The sequence below is a fragment of the Arvicola amphibius genome, chromosome 1 (genome assembly GCF_903992535.2).
Source record: "Arvicola amphibius chromosome 1, mArvAmp1.2, whole genome shotgun sequence".
Lineage (NCBI taxonomy): Eukaryota > Metazoa > Chordata > Mammalia > Rodentia > Cricetidae > Arvicola > Arvicola amphibius.
Window position 1 is genome coordinate 185,688,786 of NC_052047.1, and position 15,959 is coordinate 185,704,744.

The 15,959-nt window shown below is 40.8% G+C and overlaps 1 protein-coding gene across 1 annotated transcript in view; it reads right to left on the reverse strand.

Moving 5' to 3' along the window:
* The window catches only part of Armh3 (armadillo like helical domain containing 3), a 203,642-nt gene that overhangs the window by 134,285 nt on the left and 53,398 nt on the right, over positions 1-15,959 (reverse strand). The window contains exons 16-17 of the mRNA XM_038330160.1: positions 8,494-8,552; positions 5,280-5,345 (exon numbers count right to left, since the gene is read on the reverse strand). Coding sequence (XP_038186088.1) covers positions 5,280-5,345; positions 8,494-8,552 — 125 coding nt within the window. The remainder of the gene's footprint in view (positions 1-5,279; positions 5,346-8,493; positions 8,553-15,959) is intronic.

Below are 15,959 nucleotides of genomic sequence, written 5' to 3' on the forward strand. Positions count from 1 at the left end.
AAGCCCAGACTGGTCTACAGAAAGTGAGTTCCAGGACAGTCAGGGCTAAACAGAGAAACCCTGTTTCATAAAACCAATAAATAAACAAATAAATAGTTTCCAGCAAGACAAATAGTCTGTCCTAAAGAGTACTGGTGTACCTCCAACAAGACATATGTTACTTGCAAATTATCTGTACTGCACACATGGCATCTTTTTTTTTAAGGTTTATTTATTATGTATATACTGTGTTCTGCCTGCATGTGTGCCTGCAGGCCAGAAGAGGGCACCAGATCTCACTATAGATGGTTGTGAGCCACCATGTGGTTGCTGGGAATTGAACTCAGGACCTCTGGAAGAGCAGCCAGTGCTCTTAACCTCCAAGCCATCTCTCCAGCCCTGGCACGTGGCATCTTTTAACAACTAAGAAGGTGCACTGGTACTCTTCTACAGGAATGAATACAATTAAGGAAAAGAAGAGGAATGGCTGGGAAGATGCTTCAGCTGTTAAAAGCAGTCCAAGTTCAACCCCCAGAAGTCACACAAAACCAGGCACAGTGGCATTCATGTGAAACCCTAAGGGTAGGGGTGTCAGAGCCAGGCAGAATTCTTGGATTCCCTAGGTAGCCAGCCTAGCCTATTTGGCAAGCTCCAAACCAATGAAAGACCTATCTCAAAAACAGTGCCTACGGAACAGTACCTAAAATTATCCTCTGAGGACTAGGTACACACAATGTACCTGCACAAACACATAAGAGGAGGTTGGGCCTGGCGCTATGGGATGTCTTTTTGACACTGTGATAATGTGTTGCTCTCACTGGTTGATGATAAATAAAGCTGCTTTGGCCTACGGCAAGGCATGACAGAACTAGGTGGGAAATCCAAGCAGAGATACAGGAGAAGAAAGGCGGGGTCTGAGAGACGCTATCCAGCCACCCAAGGAACAACATACTAGCAGACTGCAACCACATTACAATAATTAGATTAACAGAAATGGATTAATTTAAATGTAAGAGCTAGTTAATAATAAGTCTGAGCCATCAGCTAAGCATCTGTAAATAATATTAAGCCTCTGAGTAATTATTTAGGAACTGGTGAGTGGGAGAGAAACCTCTGGTTATAAATGGTATACCAACGTGAGGCTCTCAAATTTCCATAGGGCCTGAGAAAGCTTTAAAAAAAAAAAAGCAAACACTTCCTTTAAGAGTTTCTATAGAACAGTGAGCCCTTGAGCAGCTAATACATTAAGTAGGAACAAAAACTAAGTAAAAATGCTTGCCACAGTGCAAGTATCAGTATTCTAGGGCTCTAGGAAAGGTTTAATGCAGTCCTTGGTCAAGAACCTTTGACTGGGCTCTGAGCTTTAGGTTAAACTTTCACAAAACAAAAAGCAGGCAGAGACAGTTACCAAAGCTGAGAGCAGAGGTCCATGTTGCTTAGCAGTTTAAAGGTCAAAAAGGCTAAAAGATACACAGTAAAAGAGGTCCATATGGAAAAACCTCTAAACAGGTTTCAGTGTGTTTTACAATGTGTGTAGGCTTATGAAAGAAATAAAAGGGTAGTGACAGTTAATAGAAAGGAATACATAGTTTTAAAAAATGATATAATAAAGTCTATTTGGTTTTTTTTTTTTTTTGAGAGAGGGATTCTCTATAGTTTTTTTTTTTTCCAGCCAGTCATGGAACTTGCTATGTAGACTAGTCTGGCCTCAAACTCACAGAGATCCACCTGCCTCTGCCTCCTGAGTGCTGGGATTAAAGGTGTGCACCACCACCATCAGGCATTATAGTAAGTCTTTAAAGAGAAAAATAAAATAATTTTTAAAAAAGCCACGTAGAGATGGGAAATACATAGGGAGTCTGGACCTTGTATGTTATTATGTTGATTTTGAATTTTTTGATGGCTAATGGGCAAGAGACAGCTGCTGAGAGACATGGGACTGACTGAGAGACTGAAAAAAATATACCAACCTAAGTATTTTAAAAGTACCTTAACTTTAAAACAAAAATTAAAAACTATATTTGGAAAATGGAACTTGAAAGATGATTGCTTTGGAGAAGCAGTTTTGCTTTTGTTTCCATAGGAAACAAGAGGCTATGAATTCATTCCAGCTTAAGATGAAACAGTTTTGATCAGGGGAGACCTCCTGAACCTTGACAGGTGATATCTATCAACAAAGGTTATTGATGGTCTTATCAGGACTTGGGCATTATCTCAGATTTTCTCAGGGACCCTAAAGATACTTCATCCACAGACAGCAGGAAGCAGTTTGGAGAAAAACGATGTCAACATTCCCAAGAGTTGGGGGATATGGATGGTATTTGGTTATTTTGTGAGTCATTGATGTTTGTTACATTTAGGGGAATATAGGATAAAAAGACAACTATTAATCTCAAAATAATTTACATTGATATAGATTTTGTTTACTTATACAAATTTAAAGTCGATTTTGTTATACTGTATGTGTATTTCTACTCTTGTTTAAGGTATTATGTTTATGAAGATTATTTAAAAATGTAATGTATAGTTAAAAATACAAATTAATAGTCATGTATAATTGTCAATCTTATAGCCATATTAGTTTTTTTTTTAGGTATACAAAGATATATTTCAATTAGATAGGTAATTATCAAACACTTCAAAGATCTACAGAATATGGCATTTAAAATGTCTTAAGAACTTAAACTTTTCTCAGCAATGAGACATATCTGCTCCTGGTAGCACCAGTTACTTCAAAGACAGTGATGGGAATCAAAGAAACTCATTATGGAGCTTGCTTTCAACATAGCAAGACCAGCCATTTGGGCAAGAAACTGCTCTTGCCTGGACTGCTTGGCAGTATGCTGTATGAACTGGACATGCAGAACCCACAGAAAATTTTGCCAAAACAAGGAAGAATGGTCATTCAGGGTTCCTGCTTCACAAAAGAAACTACCAGACATTCCAAAGGACACAGAGGAAAGCAACTGATGAACTTTGCCAAAATAGGAGAGACAGTCCTTCAAATTTCCTGCTTCACTGAAAAGTCTGCCAGACACTCTAGGCCTGTAGGCTGAAGATGGATGCCCCAATGTTACAGAAGAACTTTGGTTGACTGTCCAGGCAGTCAGATATCTCTGCCACTTCTAGAGTTTTGGAAGTTGCTTGTAGTGCACTTCTTGTTTACTCAGATAATATTATATCCTTCTAGGGTCTTTGATGGAGTTGAAGACTAGATAGTTATAGTTTTCCTTAGTTATAATAAAAGATTCACAAAGACAGGATAGATAATGGAGCATTTAATTTTGTCAAATACATACAGACTAAATATTGTAACTGTAATTCTTGCTTGATAACTGTTTTGTCATATATAATTTTACTATGTTAAAGTTAAAACCTTCGCCGGGCGGTGGTGGTGCACGCCTTTAATCTCAGCACTAGGGAGGCAGAGGCAGGCGGATCTCTGTGAGTTCGAGACCAGCCTAGTCTACAAGAGCTAGCTCCAGGACAGGCTCTAAAGCTGCAGAGAAACCCTGTCTCGAAAAAACAAAACAAACAAAAAAAAAAAAAAAAGCAAAGTTAAAACCTTCATTTTTTTTTTTTTTTTTTTTTTTTTGGGCTCAGCAGTTGAGAGCACTGGCTGATCTCCCAGAGGACCTGGTTAAATTCCCAGCACCCACACAGCAGTTCACAACTATCTGTAACTCCAGTTCCTGGGGACCTGACATCCTCTTCTGGCCTTCAGGTACTAGGCACATAAGTGGTACACAGACATACATGTAAGCAAAACACCCTTACACATAGGATAAATTTTAAAAGTAAAAACTAAATAAATAGAAAGAGAAGAAGAGAGCCGGGCAGGGGTGGTGCATGTCTTTAATCCCAGCACTCTGAAGGCAGAGGCAGGAGGATCTCTGTGAGTTAGGGGCCAGCCTGGTCTACAAGAGCTAGTTCCAAGCCGGGCGGCGGTGGCGCACGCCTTTAATCCCAGCACTCGGGAGGCAGAGGCAGGAGGATCTCTGAGTTCGAGGCCAGCCTGGTCTACAAGAGCTAGTTCCAGGATAGGCTCTAGAAACTACAGGGAAACCCTGTCTCGAAAAACAAAAACAAAAACAAAAAAACAAAAAAAAAAAAAAAAAGAGCTAGTTCCAGGACAGGCTCTAAACTACAGTGAGACCCTGTCTCAAAAGACCAAGCAAAGGGGGGGAGGGGAGATGGTAGCCTCTAAACAGTCAGCAACTGTAGCAGTTGTTGGAGAGGAGGCCAAGGTTCAAATCTAAATCATGCTGTGATACTTTTTAACACACTTCCAGCTTGATCTTTATCTTCCATATTCCATTTTCTCCACCTCTCACATGAATAAATTAAAGCAGGTCATTGTCTTATTTAATAAAAACCATACTATATAGCTGGGCATGGAGGTGGACACTTGTAATTATAGCATGAAAAAGCTGAAAGCAGGAAAATCAGGAGTTCAAGGCCACCTCAGGCTACACAGTATGGTTGAGGACAGTCTAGGCTACAAAAGACTCAGTGTCGAGGGGAAGCATGGCTTATAAAGATGGCTCAGCAATTTAAGGCACCTGCTACCAAGCCTGACAACCTAAGTTCAAGTTCTGGGACCCATGTGATACAGGGAGAGAATTAACTCCCCTCCTTCAAGCTGTTCTCTAATATCGAAACTTGCACTGTGCCACATGCTGAGGCAGAGTCACACATGCACATATATGCACACATACATGCACACACAATAAATGTAATTTTAAAAATAATGAAAAATTAAATAAATACTACCTTTTGAAAAGAAAAGGCTTAGACTTGGATATGTTCTAAAAATCTATGTTGTTATATACTCCAGTATTACTATAGTAGCTATTTGGTTGTGAATTGTTCTTCTTCTTTTTTTTCTTTTCTTCTTCTTTTTCTTTTTTTTTTTTGGGGGGGGGGTTAGAAACAAAGTTTCTTTGTGTAGTCCCAACTGTCCTGGAACTCAACTCTGTAATCCAGACTAACCTTGAATTTATAGATCCATCAGCCTCTACCTCCCGAGTGCTGGGATTAAAGGCACCACTACTGTCCAGCTAGTTTTGATTTTTCTACCCTCAGATGAACAAGAAACAGCTCTATGACAGAAAAAAAAAATAAAAAATAAAAAATAAATAAAAAACAGGGACAGACATGGATCTGCAGAAAAGCAACTGTGACCTGAGCTCTCTAGGCACAATTATCCAGCTACGTTTGTTCTTAAGATTCATCCTAACTCAGCCAACACACAAAAACTTTTCCATTAAAAATAAGAAGTAAAAACAAGTCACACTTACCATTCTGTGTAAGTTTACTCGAAAATTCATGTTGTCATCATGTAAAAACGCATTGGCATACTGATCCTAATAAAAACAGAAAAAGTACAATCTGAGAACTGTGTCTAGGAAGCTCAGCTGGGCACAGCAGCACATGCCTGTAGTACTCAGCACGTGGGACTGGAGACAGGAGGATCAGAAATTTAAGGTCATCCTGAAATATATATAGCCAGTTTAATCTCAATCTAGGCTGCATGCGACCCTGTGGAAAGACAGAAATACAATAGAGAGAGAACAAGAAAGACAGAAGGAAAGGGGCTGGTGAGATACTCAGTGAATAAAGACATCTGCCACCAAACTTTACAACTGAGTTTGATCCTTGCATCCCACATGGTGGAAATTGATCCATACAACACATGTATTTGTAATCCACAATACTGTTATCTGACCTCTATATGCAAGGCTAGACACACAGGTACACATATACGCACACACACACACACACATAAATAAATAAATAAAAAATCTTAAAAGACAAAAGGAAAAATGGTGCGGAGGTAGAGCAGAAGGGAGAGACAAAGGAAGGTGGGAATAAAGGAAAGCAGGCAAGCAAGCAGGCAGACATGAATGGATGCATTTGTAATCTATCATACAAAATCCTCCCCCTTTTCTCCCCGCCAACCCAAAACAAAGTCTCTAGCCTAGGCTGGCCTCCAACTCCCTATGAAGCTAAGAATAGCCGCTAATCTTCCTGTCTCTACCTCTGCTTCTGAGTGCTGAGATTATAGGCATACCAGTTTATGCAAAGGAAGAAACTGAACCCCAGATTTGGTCATGCTAAGCAGTGTTTGGCCAATTGAATTACATTCTCAGTCCAAATCCTTGGACCTTTATAAACTACTTTCAGGATCCACTGGAGAGCTAGTGTAATAAGCCTAGAGCCTTTACATCAACCCCTTACTTAAGTCATGAAATTGAGTAAAATTCCCAGTATGTCTTTAGTGGATCAAAGATCTCTGGGAAAATTAAATACAATAAAATATTAAAATCCAGGGGCTTGAGACAAATGATGAGAGGAATCTGTTTTCCTAGTCTCGCTTCCTTCCCATCTGCCCAAGAAGTCAGCTGTGCTTGTGACAGCTTGGAGGCTCTCACAGGGGCAGAGGATGCATGTGCAGACGCCACATGGGGCTCCAGGAATGAGGAGGCCTGTGCTCTGCTGGGAGTGAGCTCGGCGCAGCGGGAAATAACTGCTATGCTGGCAGCACTGAAGCAGACAAGACCCCATCTCTCCCTGTCTTCTAAAGACTGGGGGAAAAATCAACTCTTCTCACAGTTGATTGGAAATAAGCATCCCCTGGCCCTCTCCCAACATCTTCCTGAGATCTGACATGCCTACAGACTCCAATTACAGGGACTGTTACAATTTGTGAAGAACAACTCCTTTAAGGATTTTCTTTGAATGTTTGTGAAAAGCAGTTATAGGAGGCCCACTGCTAATAGGCAGTTCTTCTAGCCTTGTGAATGCGTGAGAGACCACTGCACCCTGTGGAGTACCTTGGCTGCTGTCTTAAAAAACAAACGAGGGAAAGGAGTTCTGACAGGAGAGGCAGTAGTTATAAATTTAGCTCTAATCTAGCTCAAGTTCCACCATCTTTGGGAGTCACTGCTAGCTAAGGGCCTTCTCACAAAGAATGACCTTTCCATAGCTGACTGGCTTTCAAATCACTGATGAGCCATCCTCCGTGTATGTCTACAAGGCTGTCTCCAAGAGGTTACACTAAGGAACTGAAGACTCACCCTAAATGTGTCTGCTACTACCCCATGGCTAAGGACTCAACATGAACAAGAGGAGAAAAAAGAGAAAGCCTAATTGATAGACGTCAGTGTTAGTTTGTCTCTTTCTGCTTCCCAACTAGTGCCCTGAAAAGGCTGCTGCAGGCCCCCACAGGCATGTCTGCTCTGTTGTGGTGGACTAGGTCACCTCAGACTAGGAGCCAAAAGAAAGCCTCAAGTTCCTTTTGTAAATCACATTTTGTGTGTGTGTGCACGCGTGTGTGTGTGTATGTGTGTGTGCGTGAGCGTGCACATCCACCACAGTATGCATGTGGAGGTCAGAGAACAGTTTGCAAGAGTTGGTGAGCTCTCTTCTTCCATCATGTGGATCCAATGGATCAAACTCATGTCATCAGGCTCGGTAGCAGAGCCTTTACCAACTGAACAATCTCGCCCACATGTAAATTCTACTTATCTGGAATTAGGCCACAAAAATGAGAAAAGTAACTCATACACACCTCTTCTTGCGTCAATTCTTGTTCACCACCAAAATGTAACCATTCTCCTCTATTTTTCTTGTACTCCTATACCCCCAGGATACTTTAGCTCCTTTTAAAACTTACTAAACACAAAAGGCACAACACAGGCAGCTCCGAAGGGAAAAGGTTGGCTTTCTAGAAAGTTTTAAATCTCCTGGTTAGAATTGCTAAGGACCAAAACACAGATGGGTGTAGCTCAGTATAGCCCTGTGTAGTATACATAAAGTCACAAAACCAGGCACGGTGGGACACAGTGTGTCTGTGTAGTATACATAAAGTCAGAAAACCAGGCATGGTGGGCACAGTGTGTCTGTAATTCTACTCAGAGGAATAAGAAGTTCAAGGTTATCCATAACTACATAGTAAGTTCAAGAGCAGCCTGGACTATAACAGACCCTCCGTCTTTAAAAAGGGGGACGTCTGGAGAACCAGCCAGAACCATCCATCCTATTCTCAGCTATCATAGTCACTGTATCAGTTTTGTTGAGTTTTGTCTGAAATAGGGTCTCATGTATTCCCAGGCTTGCCTCAAACTCACTATTACAGTCAAGTAAAGCCTTGAAATGCTAATCTTCCTGGCTCCACCTCCAGAGTGCTGTGCCATGCCAGGATGTTTTTATGTGGTATTGTGAATCAAAGCCAGGGCTTCATAAATACTAGATAAGCACTCTACCAAAGGCTACATTTCCCAGCACCTCAAAGTTCACTACTAATTCATCTAATGCTAATTGAGTTTATGTGTGCCAGATAACGAGAACACAGAGGTGACGAAAGCAAAGGCCCTGTTACCTAAGCTCAATTCTGGAGGAAGGAGATGAACAACACAAAGGACCCTCAAGTCATGTGACAGGAGCAGGTGGGCAGAAAAAGAGCATTCTGGAAGAAACCAACTTACACCCAAAGGTCCCATTAAGACCTACCTCTGCAATACATGTGAGGATAATCAGACAGAGTTTGCCGCTATGAAGCCTGTGTTCATCTGTAAAGAAAAAAAACGTCTTCTCTATACATAATCCAAATTACATAATGAATAGAGATCAAAGATGTCAATCATGAAGAAGAGTATTGCACAGAAGTCATGAATGAAGGGCTAGGAGATAGTTCAGTCAGTAAAGCACTGCCTTGCAACCATGAGGACTTCAATTCAATTTTATGTAAAAAGCCTGTGATACACACTTGTAATCCCAGCTTTAGGGAGAAAGAGAAAAAGGATCCCTGAAACTTGCTGGTCAGCCAGCTTTACCTACTTAATCTCAAAAAAAAAAAACAGGTGAATAGTACCTGAGGAATGACACCCAAGGTTGCCTCTACATACACACACACACACACACACACACACACACACACACACACACACACGCTGCATTTGTATACAGTTAAAACACATACTCATGAATAAAAATCAAGGTGGTCTTGCTTCCCTCCTAGGCAAAGAAAAATATTTTATTTATCCTGGTAGCCTATGAAGTATCTGTCCAAGATGTATCCCTTGTAATCATTCCTGTTATCATGCCCATGCCTTTTCTTTCAGTTAAATCCAGAGCCTTACATGTGGTAAGCAAGAGCTCCACACAAAACCATACTCCCGTGGTGCAGGACAATTCTGTATTCTGTCAATTATGTTTTCAATAAATGCTGATTGGCCAGTAGCCAGGCAGGAAGTATAGGTGGGACAACCAGACAGGAAGTAGAAGCAGGGCAACGAGAACAGGAGAATCCTAGGAAGGAGAAAGCTCTTCCTGCAGTCCTGTCCAGACACTGAAGGAGGAAGATGTGACATGCCCCGCTGAAAAAGGTACCAAGCCATGTGGCTAACATAGATAAGAATAATGGGTTAATATAAGAGCTAATAAGAAGCCTGAGCTAATGGGCCAATCAATTTATCATTAATATAGATCTCTGTGTGATTTTCTATGGGGCATAAATACTGTGGGAACTGGGCAGGACAGCCACCCCAACAAGCAGGCCTCATGTTATACTCCCCGACCCTAGTGCCTATTTTTAAATTGAATAGATTTCTCTTTAAGGTAACAACACCAAAGACACAAGTACCAAGGATTTTTAAAGAACTTTAAAAGAGAAACCAAAGGGATGAAAACATAAAATTCTAGAAAAGGAACAGGAAGGAATGACTGAGGAAGCAGCTTCAATAACATAATAACACGTTTTTAAAGCTGAACTCATTTGTTTCACGACTATATTATTTAGTTTATGATGTTTCACAATATACTAACCAGCACAGGGTGCTGCAAAGATGGCTCAGAGGCTAAGAGTGTAAGAGTAAAAATAAGCCACATAAAAATGAAAAAGTCAGAGTCTGAATTCTATATATTATTGTGTCTTCTTTAAATTTTTTGAGTGTGAAGGAGCTAAGTACAGAGAGACATTTCATTGTATCAACTGCTAAGCTAAACCAGCATGTATATTATAAAGGTATTATGACTTCAGAATTTGGGTCTAAGGATATGATGCTTTGGAAAAGATGTTGTTGTTTTGTTTTCACAGAAGATGAGTACTTGTGAATTGCCTCCAGGCAAATATGGTATAATAGACCACGCCCTCCCGAAAGGTTGCTCTAAACACCCTCAAAAACTTACTTTGCTCAACTGCCGACTGAGATGAACCTAGCATACAGGATACACCATCAAAGACCTGATTAACAGTGACCCCATACAGCAGGAAGAAGTTTGGAGAGAAAAAAACTATGCCCATATTTTCAAATATTGCTTATAAATGTTCTTTTACATTTAAAGGGGGATATGATATAGATATGAATAGTTTGCATTGGTATGGATTTTGCTTTATTGATGTAAATTTAAGGTCAATCTTGGGTATTTCTGCTCTTGATTAAGGTATTGTGATTGTGTAGTTTATTTTAAAATGTATAATTAGGAAATATAGGTTGTTAATGGATAATCATTGGTAATAGTCAAGCTTGTAGTCATGTGAGATTTTCTAGATATATAGAGATATATTTCAGTTAGATAGGCATTCTTCATATCTTTCAAAGACTACAGAATATGGCATTTAAAATGTTTTAATAACTTAGGGCTTTTCATGACAATGAGACACGTCTGCCCTTGGCAGCACCAAGCTACTTCAAGAGGAAGATGGGCATCAAAGAGGCTCCTTATGGAGTTGGTTAGCCATTTGGGCAAGAAACTGCTCTTGCCTGGACTGATGCATAAACTGGACATGAAGAACCCACAGAGATATGACTGCTGAACTTGCCTAAAGGTGAGATGATCCTTTGGTGTTCCTGATTCATATGAGTCTGTGAGACATTCTTCAGGACACAGAAGAAAGTAACTGAACTGTCTTTGAAATTTCCTGCTTCATTGAAAAGTCTGCTGGATACAATGGGCCTGTAAACTGAAGATAGATGCCCCATCGGTACAGAATAACTTTGGGTGACTGTCCAGGCAGTGAGATGTCTCTGTCATTTCTAGAATTTTGGAAACTGCTTACAGTGCACTTCCTATTTACTTAGGTAATATATCCTTCTGGAGTCTTTGATGGAGTTGAAGAATTTATAAATATAGTTTTCCTTAGTTATGATAAAAGATAAAGTAGATATAAATATTGTAACTATAATTCTTGCTTGATAACTGTTTTGTTATATGTAATTTTACTATGTTAAAGTTAAAGCCTTCCTTTTTGTTTAAACAGAAAAAGGGGAAATGGTGTAGGAGGTTTTTCTGTCTATGTGTTGCTTTCATTGGTTGAATAAAGAAACTGCTTTGGCCTTTTGATAGGGTAGCACTTAGGTAGGCAGAGTAGACAGAACTGAATGCTGGGAAAAAGGGAGATGGAGAGCCGCCATGGAGCTGCCGGGTCAGATACGCTCAATCTTTCCCAGTAAACCACGACCTCGTGGTGAACACAGATTAATAGAAATGGGTTAGATTAAGATGTGAGAGTTAGCCAATAGGAGGCTAGAGATAATGGGCCAGACAGTGATTTAATTAATACAATTTCTGTATGATTATTTTGGGTGTAAGTTAGCCAAGCTAGCCGGGACGAAAGCAGGCCCATTCCTCCTGTTACAGAGTGTTCTTCCAGAGGACCGATGTTCAGTTTCCAGCATCCATGTTCTATCTCTGACACCCTCTTCAGGCACACCCATGCAACTCACCATACTTATACACATAGATACATACATTTACACAAAAATGAATAAATAAGCCCAAATTACAGATGTCAATTGATGCATACATTAGAAAAAAAGTATCTGAAAGCCAGGGATGGTGGTAACCACCTTTAATCCCAGCACTTTAATGGCAGAGAGAGCTGGATCTCTGAGTTCTTGTCTACATAGTGTGAGTTCCAGGCCACTCAGAGCTACAGAGTGAGAACCTTTCTCAAACAAAGAAAAGAAAAAGATGTCTTGTCTGGGACAAAGAAACCATCAGCTCTACTGCTCCTAAGATCATAATGTGAAGCTGGGATCCGGTTTAGTGGTAGGGCATTTGATCACCATGGATAAGGCTCTAGGTTCCATTCCCAGAACACAAAATACACACACACAATGATCATGAGATCCTGTAGCCAGGGCATAGCACAGCAAGTCTTAGGCTAAGACAGGGGAAGAGATGGGCAAATGAAGCCACGGAACAGTCATTTTTTTAAATAAACTATTCTGCATATCTAACCTTGCCCTTGCCATATTTAGACGTCCCACTGGCAAAAATATATTGCAGTCTATAGACACTGCGACCACACATACTGGCTATTAATTAGTCTGTAATTTGGACTTGTATTTATGAACCTGAAGTGACCAGGACAGAGGCTTATATAACTGTTAGAGCTAAAAATGCATTCCAAGAGCCTCGATTCACTGTGTTATATCAAGCAAAGCTTAAAAGTTCATTTTTCTGGGTCACATCCATGCAATTTCTTTCTGCTGTGGTTGTTGCAATATTGGTAGAGAAAGGAACAGGCTACCCATTTCCATACAGAAGCAATAGCCTCAGGAAACTCAGATACACTAGAGTCTTGTTATCCTTGCCTGCCAGATCTCACTTGCCAAGTCTCAGAGAACCAATCACCTCAGCAGTTCCCAATGGACTGCTCTGTTAGGAGATGGTGACCTGGAACACCTGCTTGGAGTTAACCCTATGTTCTATGATAGAAGATGGTGACCTGGAACACCTGCATGGAGTTAACCCTATGTTCTATATTTAGGAGTTGGTGACCTGGAATACCTGCATGGAGTTAACCCTATGTAGCACTTACTCTTCAAAGAGTAACATGTGATACAAAAGGAAATGCCCAAGTTTCCAAGGCAGAGTTTTCCAATAACAGCTCACGCAGTGTCTGAATACAGAACCGGTAGACTCATACACTCAGGCTCCTTTCGGCTCTGGCAAGTCTTAGTTTCCCATATTGATCTTTCAGTTTTCCAATCTCTGTCTTTCAGTGTTTCCTCCTCACTCCAGAGCTCCTGAGCCTTTACTCCTTCCTTTCCAGAGCTCTTGAAAACCCTTACAACAGAAACCTGCTCACTTGGCAAACAAAAGCCTTCTGAAGTAAAAATCATGCCGAAAGGAGCCTAAGCCCACCTCAGAGGCTCTTAGGAAACTCTCTTCACATAAAGTAAGGCAGCAAAAACAATTCATTTTTAACAATTGTTTGTTCTACAATAAAATTGACTTACAATATATGGAAATCTGAAGTTACTCATAGACCATAAGTTAATAACTAAAGTGGGCATGGAAGTACACATATGTAATTCTAATACTTGTAAACAGACAGGAGGATCAAGAGTTCAAGGCTAGCCTCTACAACAGAACAAGTATAAGACCAACCTAGGATACTGGAGACAAAGAAAGAAACCAAAAGAGAAAGAGCAGGGGAGAGAGAGAGGTCTTTATCAGAGAAGCTTTTTAAAGCAACACCCCATGGTAGTAGTCTGAATGAAAATGGGCCCCGCTGGCCCACATGGAGTGGCACTATTAGGAGGTGTTAGAGTGGGTGTGGTCTTGTTGGAGGAAGTGTGTCACTGGGGTAGGCTTTGAGATTTTAGATGCTCAAGCCAATCCCAGTATCCCTCTCCCTCTCCCCCTCCCCCCCCTCCTCCCCCTCTTCCTCTTTTCCTGTTGCCTGCAGATCCAGATGTAGAACTCTCAGGTACCTCCCCAGCACCATGTCTGCCTGCATGCCTCCATGCTTCCCACCATGACAATAGATTAAACCTCTGAACTGTAAGCCAGCCCCAAAGAAATGTTTTCCTTTGGCTGGGTTGTGGTGGTGCACACCTTTAATCCCAACACTTGGGAGGCAGAAGCAGGCAGATCTCTGTGAGTTTGAGGTCAGCCTGGTCTATAAAGTGAGTTCCAGAATAGCCAGGGCTATTATACAGAGAGACCCTGTCTTTGGGAAAAAAAAAATGTTTTTCTTTCTAAGAGTTGCCGTGGTCATGTTGTCTCTTCACAGAGATAGAAACCCTAACTAAAACACCATGGCTAATGCAGAAACCAGTAAGTGTCAAAGCATCAAAACTAAGTAATGGAGAATACTTGACCTTAAATGGGACAGCTTTATCACCTGCTCCAAGGCCTAGGAAACGTCAGAAGAGGGAACAAGAAGAATGTAAGAGCCAGAAGATAGAGTCATGCGGCAAAAAAGCGGCTTCTGGATATGACATAGCAATCACACCCATGAAATCACTGTAGCTGGGTTACATACACAAGACCTACACAATATTGGGTATCAACATTTTATCCTGAGGACCCATCCTTCCATCTGGGACTACTGGCGATGAATAGCTACTTGGGGAGGAATGTCATTTTCTTCAGTAGTGTAACTATGGATAAGTTACTCTTGCTCCAGAAAATAGCCTCCCATCCACAGTGAGCAAGAAACTTGTAATTAAACTCAGGGGGTGCTACAGATGGTCTCAACAATCATTGCTCTTTCAGAAGACATGACCTTGGTTCAGTTCCCAGCACTGACAGACAGCTCAAAAGTGTTCTTCCTAACTCCAGCTCCAGGAGATCCAACACCTTCTCCAATCTCCACCGGCTCCCACACTACACATGTGGGTACATAAGTATGCGCTCAGGCACACACACATGAACATAAAACCAAAGAGTATTTAAACTCAGTAGGCCACACACAAAAAGGAGTCATGAAAGTAGTATTGGGAAGGGCAGTGATGGTGCACACCTTTAATCCCAGCACTTGAGAGGCAGAGGCAGGTGGATCTCTGTGAGTTCAAGGTCAAGTCTGGTCTACAAGAGTTAATTCCAGGACAGGCTCCAAAGCTACAGAGAAACCCTGTCTTGAAAACCAAAAGGAAAAAAAAATCTCTATTTTCAGGGCTAGCCAGGTCTTTCAAATAGGCCAAAAACTTATAAACCGTATTTTAAGGTCCCTTAGCATCAATAAAAATAAAATGTCAAAACCCAAATTAAAGAAAGAAAGAAAGGAAGGAAGGAAGGAAGGAAGGAAGGAAAAAAGAAAGGAAGAAAGAAAGAAAGAAAGAAAGAAAGAAAGAAAGAAAGAAAGAAGAAAGAAATATTGAGGTAAAAAGTACATTGAGGTGTGGAGAGATGGCTTAGCAGTTAAGAGCACTGGCTACTCTTCCAGGGGTCCTGAGTTCAATTCCCAGCAGCCATAGAGGGGCTCACAAACTTCTCTAACTGTAGCCCCATGGGATATGATGCCCTTTTCTGCATACCTAAAGACAAAACATTCCTATCTATAAATAAATCAATCATCAAAACAAGAAATTGGGATGGGAACTTGTTGCGAAGTGGCTTTCAGTGGGAGAAGGAAGAAGATCAAAGATCAGGACCGGGCGTGGTGGTGCATGCTTTAATCCCAGAAGTACAGAGGCAGAATTAAGAATTCAGGCCAGGCAGGTCTACACAGTAAGTGCCAGGCCACACAGGGCTAAACAGTGAGTCCCTGTGTCAGAATTTTAAAAAAAAATGAAGAAAATTGACATCTACTTTAAAAGCTACTAACGTTCATTGTCTACATATATGACACTGTCCTTTTTGTAAGAAGGAGGAAGGGATTTGAGGGTCACTGAAGAAACTTCAACAGGAACTAAATTTCACACACTCTTAGAGAGCCATTTTGGGATTTTTGTAGATATAATAATGACATTTTAGCTACCTGGGAAAGTGTTTTTGATTTCTGGAGGTGCAGGCCAAAGTGAACTTTGTGAACTAGTGATACCTGCAGTGTTCTTTAAAGTGTTATAGCCAAAACAACAAAGACACAAAAAGAAACTTAAGGCAGATGAGACAGAGCACTGAACATAGATAGATAGACAGACAGATAGATCTCAGTTTGTCTCAAAACCACAATAAAAGACAAAAATCAGAACCAAAAAGAGAGAGAAAATTGCAGCAAAATGAGCAGAAGACCTGGAAGT